Source organism: Populus nigra, chromosome 8 (genome assembly GCF_951802175.1).
Source record: "Populus nigra chromosome 8, ddPopNigr1.1, whole genome shotgun sequence".
Taxonomy (NCBI): Eukaryota; Viridiplantae; Streptophyta; class Magnoliopsida; order Malpighiales; family Salicaceae; genus Populus; species Populus nigra.
Window position 1 is genome coordinate 4,750,666 of NC_084859.1, and position 11,158 is coordinate 4,761,823.

At 33.3% G+C, this 11,158-nt stretch overlaps 1 protein-coding gene across 1 annotated transcript; it reads right to left on the reverse strand.

Annotated features, from left to right (window-relative positions):
- Window positions 1-4,927: 4,927 nt before the first annotated feature.
- Window positions 4,928-7,880, reverse strand: LOC133700950 (protein IQ-DOMAIN 8-like). Its single transcript, XM_062124693.1, has 5 exons — window positions 7,747-7,880; window positions 7,403-7,654; window positions 6,521-6,736; window positions 6,290-6,403; window positions 4,928-6,149 (listed from the first exon to the last, which is right to left on the reverse strand). The coding sequence occupies exons 1-5, from the start codon at window positions 7,810-7,812 to the stop codon at window positions 5,478-5,480; spliced, it is 1,320 nt and encodes a 439-aa protein (XP_061980677.1). The 5' UTR covers window positions 7,813-7,880; the 3' UTR covers window positions 4,928-5,477.
- Between the last annotated feature and the right edge of the window lie 3,278 nt (window positions 7,881-11,158).

Below are 11,158 nucleotides of genomic sequence, written 5' to 3' on the forward strand. Positions count from 1 at the left end.
ATCAGAATTGAATTGAGGACCTAATTAAAAAAAAATTAAAATATTGAGGGATAAAATTGAAAGAGGGATTTATGACCTATTTTAGATCAAAAGTGACTAAAACAACAATGTTTCATTTAAATGAGATGATGTGTTTTGGTCATATTTTGACCACAACGACATGTTTTAGTTCAAAATGACATCGTTTTGGTCAATGCCCAGTAAAAAAAAATAAGTCAGACAACATGTCATCTGACATTGTTCCTTGTCTTCTTCCTTTGGTCTCGAAAAAGTTGACCGAGAGATCCATTTTTAGAGGCATTTAATGCACCACTCACGCCCTAAATGAGATGACAAAGACACTCTCTAATAGCCTTGAACTTGTACTACACCTTCAACCTTATTCCCGCCAATTTACCACCTAAAGAACTGCTGAAAAGTCAACCAAAATAGGCTGACCTGATCAGCTTTGACAACCTTGTATTGGCAGTACCAGGTTGGTGTTTTGTAACCAATGACAGGGGATCCTTTCCAGGCGAATCAATAGCCAAGATTCGTAGATGGAAGGGACCCATGTCCCTATTTCATCCCCTGTAAATAAGAGTGAAATTTGTGAAAAAATGTAGGAGAAAAGAGAGAGAGAATAGAGGAAGAAAACATAAAAAAAAAAAGGAAAAAAGAAGAACTATCCACCCTTCTGCACCAAAACCAAAAGAACCATCCTCTACTCGTAACATAATTGACATAAAAAAAAAAGAGAGAAGCCACTGAACCTGTGTTACCTCTTGTCAAAACCAACACACACCATCATCCCCCATTGTTTCCCTTTTTTCTTTTTCCCTCTTGTCAAAACCAACGGCAAGAGCATCACCACCAACAAGTTTGTTTTTTTGTCCCTTTGAAACAAACAACGTTTGTTTTATGCATATACAACATTAACTCACGTTCTGCTGCTGACATTTTCCAATAAAAGCAATTTAATTGGGTTAGGCCTATAGTAAAAGTGAAGGGCCTGTGAATGGGCATGACAGCCTGTACGACTAGGCTAGATTGGGTCCAACTCATATATCTAAAAGGGGAGAAGAAGCTCGTTAGGCCGTCAACTAGCCCAACAAATCAAGTTGGATTGGGCCTAAACCCAACCCGTGTCGTTGGATTAGGCCTCGGGCACAATAAGCCCAACCCATGTGGCTTGGCTAAGCCCAACCTAGATCTAAAGGCATGTTTGACACGCTCAATTTTTGCTTAAGAAAAAATGTTTCTTTTTTTCCCTTAAGGCATGTTTGACAAACACAGCCTTAAGACATTTTTTATGCCTCTAATTTTAGGCTAAGGATGTATTTGGCAAACACGTCTTATTGCATTTTCCTTATTTTAGTGTTTATCCATACAAGCCCTAAATTAGTTCAAAAAATTTTAAAAAATTTTGAAAACCATTTTAAAATTATTTATGAGTCCCTCATGTGTTTTCCAATAATTTTACCTAATATAAGGTTGCAAGCTTACATTGTAAGATATTGACTCGATATTTAAAATACCATGTTTTTCTCTAAAATTTCAAAAAATTCAAAAATTCAAAAAAAATCTCTTTATTTAAAAAATAAAAAAATATTTCTTATTTCAAGAATTTTACTTAATATTGGGTTATAGAGTTACATCATAAGATAATGACCCAATATTAAAAATACTTAGTTTTTCTCTAAACTTTTTTAAAAAAAGTTAAAAAAATCCCTCATTTTAAAATTATAAAAATATGTTTTGTTTAAGTGCATATGACCAAATTCTAAATTGTTATTACATATATTTTTCTAAAAACACAATAAATTGAATTTTTATCATGTTTTAAAAATTCAAAATAAATATTGTAAGTAGTTTATGCTTATCCAATAGGATTTGACCAAACTTTTAAAAATACCACAAAAATTAACTTATTTAATTATTATTCATGGTATGGATTTTACAATGTTATTCTCTCAATATTAAATTAAATGAGTTAGTAACAATAAACATAAGGAATTAGATGTAGACTTTATTATTTGAGAGTATAAAATTACGTTGTAAAGTATAACCATAGGTATTAAAGGTACAAAGTAAATTTAGATCCTAAAACGGTTAGGATTTAACCCGTTAAGGTTAAGACTTCTTCAAGAATGGAGATCTACCGTGAACCTTAGCTAAACCTACGGATAAAAATATGACCTAGAAAAATAGTCAATAAAAAATGCAGCTAACCATAGATAGGATACACTAGGGTGATGCGTCTTCTCCTTGTACAACTAGTCTCATTATCTAGACTCTTGCAGGCCATTAGATTTTCTAATGACCATGATACTAGGTGTCGACTCCTTTAAAATCATAATTTTATGATTATCTCAAAACCCTTCAATCTAGGAGGCAGGCCCATCATTCGACGTTATGCATGCCTTGGCAGGATAATAACTCCACTAGGGACTGGTCTGATTGGATTGAGCTTCGTAGATTTTTTATGATTGTTTACTTGCTTATTTTTGTTGGTCTGTATAATTTAATTTTAGCATGCCTTTTTTTTTACATACTGTCCATGCATAAGTACATCGAGTATTGATTAATTCCTTCATGCATTTTAACTTTGAGAATAAACTCAATTCTAGATTAGATGAAGGAGTATTAGTCTGTCTCAAGACTTTCAATTAGGATTTAGATTTGTGAAACACCCCAACTATAAGCTAAGAATTTACTTGGTAACGAAGGTTACACTATACCTTAATCATTCCTTATAAAGTGTTGCGATGTCGCGATCGCACAAATTAATTACCCTAGCTTAAAACACACAAGATAGTATAGAGCAAGCAAAGAGTCGATCCCACGAGGAAGGTTTAGTTCATATTTTTATGCTATACGTTATGCAATTGGGGGGTTTTGATTTGTGATGATCTAAACTATGAAAGAAATTAAACTAGCAAACAAAATCAATTGAAACTGAAATATATCAAGAAAACAAACCTTGGTTGCAAGCACACATCCACCTACAGAAATCAGAACCGATCCTTGAAACGAAACTCCAGTTTATATTCTGAATTTTTATCTTTTCTTAACATTGGTTAATTAACGGATCCGTCGTATAACTAGCCCTAACCAACAAACAATCACAGTGTCTGCACTAATGATTTAATCCAATGGCAGCCTTAAGATCTAGATAAATTCATTAATCTTAACAACCAAGTTGTCTGCTTGTGTTGCTTTGATTGAATAGATGGTGGTAGTGCGAAGGCAGCTAGCGGCTGGCGGCTAGTGGCTGGCAGCTGGTTTGTGGTTGGTGATTTGAGGTTGGTGGCTTGATGTTGGTGGTTGCCTTCCTTGACCTTCTAGAGGAGCTAAATTGCTAAAATAAAAACTTGGATGTCGGTTTGGATGCTTCGGAATGTAATTTGGAACCTGTTTGCTGACAGAATTCAGTTATCATCATTGAAAACTCATATCTCCCTCATATGACATTGTTTTTGGCTGAACTTTGGAGTGTTTATAGGCATTTGAGTCAGAAATCCAACACAATTGAGTTTGCATCAATTGAACTTCTGTAGCTCCAGATATTGAATTTTGAATGACCAAAGGTCAACACTGACACAATGCGAGATTTGACTTTGAAGAATGTGATTTCCATGCTCTTTATCTTATTATTTTTCTTGACTTAGATTTCCAGAAAGGTATGGATATTAGCTTTCTAATGCCACTGGAATCACTTTGTTTTGACTTTTAGAGCTCACACTCTGCACAAAACATCGATCGAGGTTCAAATCTATCAATTACCTCCAATTTACTCATTTTTGCATCTTTCACCTAAAAGTACCTTCAAAACATAAAACAAAGAATATCAAGGTATTTTATACATGAAACATAGACAAAACATTAGTTAAATGTGGGTGAAACTATCGAATAATATGGTTGTCCGATATCTCTCCTTTTAAATCAATTGTAGGAGTAAGGTTTTAAATACGTTCTGCTTAAGGATTAGATTTTCCTTGAGACAAAAATGATATGAGTGGTTAAGTGTTCTTTAACTTGTCTCTTAAATGGTGGTATTTTGCAGCTTTTCACTCAAACAAGGTAAAATTGGGAGGTGAAACTTGGAGTAATATTGCAATATAATGTGAATTCATTAATATTGAACCTGGTGTTTATGTAAAAAGGAAAGGAGGTGAAAACTTAATGAAACAAACCACAATATTCTAAAATTAGAAGATGAACATTAAGGAAAACAGCCAATCCTTTCATTAAAAAGAAAATAGCCAATCCAAAACTAAGACCCCACATTGCCCTTCCTTCTCTTCATGGCAACCCCCATGAAAGAAAGTTCAAGTTTCTTTACTTTCCTTCGAGCTTGAAGTTCCCATCCAAGAAAATTCCCACATGGGAAGCTTGTGAAATGATCATCATCATCATCTTGTGCCATCGGTGACCACGTTAGGCATGCCCTAGAGAGAAGGCAACCTTAAAAGAATTAGATATACTGTCCAAAACTTCTCAAAAGATGTTGTTAATTTGAAATAGACCCATCAACCATTTCATCATATATAGTCCAATTCAAACCATGAATTACTTTTACTACCATTTTGTTTTCTCAATTATCAATAATGCTGGCTGTTCATGCATCATCTAGGCAAGCCAGTAGTAAAAGCAATTCCCACTGATGTAAACCCATGAATTACTTTTGTGCATTGATTTATAGATTGTTGGCTAACCCGTTTAAAAAAAGAGCTTGGATGCAAATTAAGAATAAACACAATAGCAAGAAAATGAAGCAGAATAAGGGCGGCTTGAAATGTTGCGGTTTTTCTGCTTCATCGTCTATAATCAAATTTTTCTATTGAAGTATTCCATGTCGCTATTGACCGCGCGTCATAACCAGCTGACTAGAATTATCCTTCCCCTCCCTCACATGGTTAAGGTTGAAACAGAGCCAACAAAAGTATTCAAGAACTAATGAAATCCAATGCAATGACAAGCATAATTACAAGCATATTAGTTAAGAATTCAATTCTGATCAGTGACAATGTGACTTTACATACTTTCATAATCCATATTTTACAGCTTTCTCAGAAACCTCTGGCTTCTTGGAGCATAGTTTGCTTTGGAGTCTGCTGCTACCAAAGCTTGAACCCTGGCTTGATGATTCAGGTTTATACAGCACCAAACCATGCAGGACCAAGGGGCTGTGGTTACTTCGGAAGCCAGTTTGCTACGAAAGTAGTTTCTTTCTACTGTAAAATCCTCACGGATTCCTTCAATGTAAAAAGAAAGTAGTTTCTTTCTATCATATGCCATAATCATTCCAAACATCTACACCTCAGCTACATATACCACAACCAGTACTGGTAGAAATCCTTTGATGTGAATCTCTATGTCACATGAATGGCTTCAGAATCGTTAAGGACAACAAGCAGTTGAGCTCAAAATTAAACTCCTGAACTTTACGAAAACACACAAGTACTTGATCAACAAGCAGCCATGTTTGATCTCCCTTAGAATCGTCGATTTCTTATCTCATCATGTCTACCCAAAGGCAATGGTGGGTAAAGATCCCTTGACAAATGAAATGAAGGATTGGAATCAGCACTGCTCTTAGAGTCTTCATCCAAAAGTTCCATTGACTTCATAAGAAACTTATCGTCCATCATCTGCCTCTGGATGTTTTGAGAAGAATGCCTGCTGTTTTTTTGCTTAAGCTTAGTTGACTCGGTTAGATTCATGTAAGCAGGTTTTTGGTTATAACTCCCTTCTTCCACTAAGATGTCGTTCAAAATTGGTATTGGTGAGGCAGATGTAGATGAAGTTGATAACGAGCTCTCGTTGTATAGGGATTCAGAGCTTGGTGTTGAAGAGGAGCGAGTAACATGTTTGACAATAGGAGGTTTAGCAAGAATTCCGGTTGCAACATTGTTTCTTCTCACTTTTTCTGAGTCGTGTTTAGAGAAATAGAAGCTGGCAATATTATCTTCGCTTTTCCTGGAAAACGGAATCTCTGATGATTTGGTATGAAATTCCTCCACCAGTCTATCTTCCCATGGCTTGGTTGCCATCCAACGTTCCAGCCAGCTCCATCCAGGGCTGCTGTTATTCAATGACTGATTCTTGAGAGACAATGCTGACTTGCTTGTTCTTCTACATGGGCTTCCACAATTAGATCTTGATTTCTGAAAGCAAACAAAAAAAAAACAAAAAAAACTACTTGATAAACAAAATCTGATGACAACAGTTTTTCTTTAATTTGCTTGTCTAGTTCATACACATAAAGAAATGTACAGGCTATATTTAGCCTTCCCAGCTTCATTACCTGTTGAGAGAGGGAGTATGCAATTGCTCTCTCCCTCTTAATGGCTCCTTCTGTTCTCATTTGTAACTTTTTCTTGACCTTATCCACTGTTCCTGGACTATCACACCATCGTTTCTGACAGAATAAATTTCAAGAATAGCTAGATTCAGATTAAATTTAGCTTGTATCAAATCGTATGCAACATATTCTAATGAAAGAAAACAGAAGAAAAGGTAAAAGTTAATGTGATACCTCTGCCTGCTTGATGGGATCAGCTTGGCACATGCACTCATTCTGTGTAGCTTGAGCTTCAGCCATGCTCACAGTTTGTGCCCTTACTCGAGCCTGAACCCGAACAAGAGCTTGCATACACCTCAGTGTCACAGCAGCTTGCTTTCGGACTTTCCGACCACGAAATATAGCTTGAAGCCTCACTACTGCTTTCAAAGCCCTCGTAGCCCTTCTTGCCTGCAATTATCCAAACAAGCCTCCGTAACCTAAACAGAATTTTCCCAAGCAATCGCACTATACTTTTCACCCAAAAGCAACCAAATAATCAAAGAAAAAGAAAACATCAAATTAAAGAATTACAATGTAAGCAGAAAATCTGTATGGTCATAAAATGCTTCCTCAACAATAATCATGTGATTCTTGAGGCAATAAAGAATGTGATAGCTTTACAACTGAGCAGCAACTTTACGCATTGCATTTACAAACAACAAAAACAACAAGAAAATGGCTTTACAACTGAGGTACATCACGCTTATTTGAGATGAGTTCGCTCAAGAAAATTTTTTTAAGACACCAGATTGAACACTGGAACACTTTGGTTCAGTTGTTCAAGAATCAAATTTCATCCTTCGTAATCTCTCCATTGAAGTATCTCAAAAAAACCAGAAACTCTTCAAATGGTGATCACCGATCAGATCCTGTTCAAGAATCAGAAATTAACTTCTCCGGTTGCTTCTTTATTTGTTCTTCTTGCTCAACTTTTAAATATTTATTCAGAGACATGAAATTGAAAACAGGTGCTAAATCTACAAAACTCAAGAAAACACAAAACCTATTTGACAAAAACCCTAAAATCTCACAATTTGTAACAAAAAACAGAGAAGTTGAAGGAACCCATTTTACCAATAAGCCTCGAAAAGCAGTTTGGATCCGGATAGCGGCCCATTCTTGCTTAACCATCATGAAATCTCTAGGTGGAGCTCTGGCAACAGTAGCCATGGCAGCAGTGAAGGCATCATCGGCTACAAGGGAAGAATCAGACGATTCTGACGAAGCCACATGGACCCTTTTCGAGCCCTTGATTGACGTTTGTATATACCCTTCTGACGGGCTCCTCCATAGCCTCCATTTCTTCTTGTTTCCCTTGTTATCCCTCTGTTTTTCCCATAAAAAAAAGAGAGACGCATAAAAAAAAAACAAAACAAAACAAAAGGCAGCATAACGTTCTTTCTTCAAAAGAAGATTACCTGATCTGACGTTAGGGGATTTTTTAGAGTGATTAGTGATTTGAGCCAATTCCCTGAAGCACCCATTTTTGGAGAAGAGAGGGAAATGGAAGAGGTTAGAGGGTTGATGTCTGTGGTTTGGGATGGTAGGAGGAGGATGTGATTTTAAATAAGAGAGCCGTTTGAATTTTGAAATTTTGAATAAAGGAATGTAACGGATACATGGACTTTTTGCCGCTCCACGTTATACGAAGAAGAAGTAGAGGAGGTTGTAGCAGCAGTCTTCATTGGTTTGTTTTTTAAAACATGGGATCAACTAAGGTGTGCTTTTTACAATTTTTATTTTTTTTTCATAAAAAATATTAATTAATATTTTTTTATTATTTTGATGTTGTAATGTTAATAATAAAAATTGAAAAAAAATATTATGTTAATGTATTTTCAAGCAAAAAATACTTTGAAAAACAATCTATATCATACTCTAAAACAAACACCAAAAGCTTGTTTGGGAATGCAACTGACCGTGTATTTTTAAAAATTTTGATTTTTTTTAAATTAGATTTTTAGGTGTTGAAGCTAAAAATAAAAGATAACTACTTAAATATATTTTAAAAAAAAAACACTTAAAATAAAAAACAAATATCACCACAATACTAAACATGAAACTTTTAAAATAAAATAATTTTGTGTTATCAATGAGTTTTATGTTTGTTTTTTAACTTAAATTTCCGTTCCTTATTGTTTAGTATTGTAAAAGATAAAAGAGTTTATAAGAAAAACATGCAGCAGCTGATCAAAGCAGCGATATTGTTAGAAATTAAAAAAAAAAAAAAAAAAGGAGAAGATAAGTAGGGAGATCTTATGTTATGTGCTATGAAATGCGAGGAAGTCCTTGTAGACTTAGAATATGTTTGGGAATGCGATGCAAACCGTGTTTTTTAAAAAAAAATTGTTAAAATTTAATATGGTTTGTACGTTTTGGATCGTTTTGATGTATTGTTATCAAAAATGATTTTTAAAAAATAAAAAAATATCATTGGCATGCATTTCGGCACAAAACGTTATTTAAAAAGCAACCGCTACCACACTACCAAGCACCCTCTTAGACTTAAAATACAATACTTATCGTAAGTATTTATATAGTATATGAATAATTCAAGAGATTTAAAAAATAAATACGTAATTAATACATTGCATATAACTACTTAAAGGAATCTTTAAATAGGCTTTAAAATTAATTTCATCACTCCTCTTTAATTTTGAAAGACTCAAAACTTTAAAAACTTGGATTCTATGATGGTGAATTATATTGTCATGATTGTTGCACAATTCTCTTCTCTCCACCCTTCTCAACCTTTGGTTTGTGGATCCTTTAATTCTATTATAACTCTATTAGATTATTGAGTTTGTTGTTGCATAACTCACACAAAAAGAATTTGTTACTACAAAATTTATCTTGTTACTTTTAGCAATTGTATTTTCTTAATTAAACATGACTCGTCTAAGCCTTTTCTTTTCTTTTTTTGTTGGTGGTTACTGCTATATTCTTTAAAGCACCGTTTGAAAACGCGGTGCAAACCCGTTCCATAAAAATTCAAAAAACAAATTATTAAAAATTAAAATTTTTTATGTTTTAGATCGTTTTGATACGCTGATCTCAAAAATAATTTTTAAAAAATAAAAAAGAAACATAATTTTAATATATTACGATACAAAAAATACTTTAAAAAACAACCACAACTATAGTTTTAAGTATTTTATCATGGCTCTTTGGCTATTGTCCATCTTCTCTTTAGGAAGATTTCTCTCTCTTTTTTCATGTGTGTAATCTTCTTTGTACCACACATTCATGATTTGAAAAAGTTTTTACGTTGCAGAGAGAATGTCGGTGTGGATTCACACGGACCCTCACTGCCTCCTGTTTTCTTTTTCTTGCTCTAGCTTGGTGTTGGGCTGCTGTTGTGGGAGCTGCATCCTTTTAGGTAGCTGTGCTAGAGCTGTTGCAATGCGTCAAGGGGGAGGGGATTAATTACGTAGTGTTTGGGAATGAGATACATATCATGTTTTTAAAAATTTTAAATTTTTTTCTTTGCTTAAAATGAAAAAAATATATATATATTTTGAAATCGTTTTAATGTGCTGATGTTAGAAATAATTTTAAAAAAAATAAAAAAAATTTCATTTTAATGTGTTTTTTTTTAAAAAAAAAATTTAAACTACCACTGCCATGTCACTAACCATTACAGCTATGTTGTAAATTTCCAAAGAGTTTGACAAAAATTACATGACCATATTATTGATTATTACAGGTAAAATTACTAATGGGCTAATTTCTTTATAAAGTTCTTGAGAGTTGAAAAAAAACTACATGATCATGTCACTGATCATTACAGTTAAAATCACCAACGAACTAATTATGTCGGAAATTTTCAGAGAGTTATAAAAAAATTGCACGACCATGCCATTTACTATTACAGACAACATTACAGACAGACTAAAATTTTGTTGATTGATTTTTTATTTTTGAGTTTTTAAAAATTTCAGGTTAAATTTAAATTTTTAATTTTAATTTTTAATTACCGACTAACTTTAAAAATTAATTAATTTTTAATTGTCTTTTAGTAATTCTTTCAGTAAAAAGCACCAAGTAAGATATCAGAGTCCTAGCTTCATCATAACAACTCGTCTTCTTCATCTCTTTTCTTATTCTCTCTGCAATTTCATCTTCTCTTCTCTCTCTATCACCTTTATCACTCTTTCTTCACTTTCATTCTTTTCCTCTCTCACTCCATCCTCATGCCAGAACCCTCCACACCAGGTAAATCTCCAACTCTTCCATTTTTTAATTTTATTGGGTTAATTACATTTTTTTTCTTTTTTTTGCACTCTCTCTCTCTTCTCCTATCCCTCCATCAAGGTCTGCCTCTTTTTCAACGCCAGCAAGGTCTTTAGCCAGATAAATATCCTTCTTCTTCCTCTTTTTTTTTTTTCATTGTGTTTTTGTTTAAAGTGTGTATCATGTTTCGGTATTGAAAATTATTATGCATTGAGGAAGTTATAACAAACATGAGTTGTTGCTAAAGGAATTTAGGAAGTTAGGAAGTTGATCTTGATATTTAGTTAATGTTTGTTGTTTTAATGTTTTTTTATGATTTATAATGATAATGAATGAGTTATATTAAACTACTATGTAAAATAGAAAATTTAATCAAGTTTAATTGATTGTGTGTGTGCTAAGTTGTTTAATAGTTGGATTCGAAATGGATCTATTTATGAACTTAACTTAAAAAGTATAGTATGAAAGTAAATTAACATGTTTTTGGAGATATATATATATATATATATATATATATATATATATAATTGAATATTAACAGAGAAATTAATAACTGATAGAATAAAAATCACTAATAATATATTTTTTAATAAAATT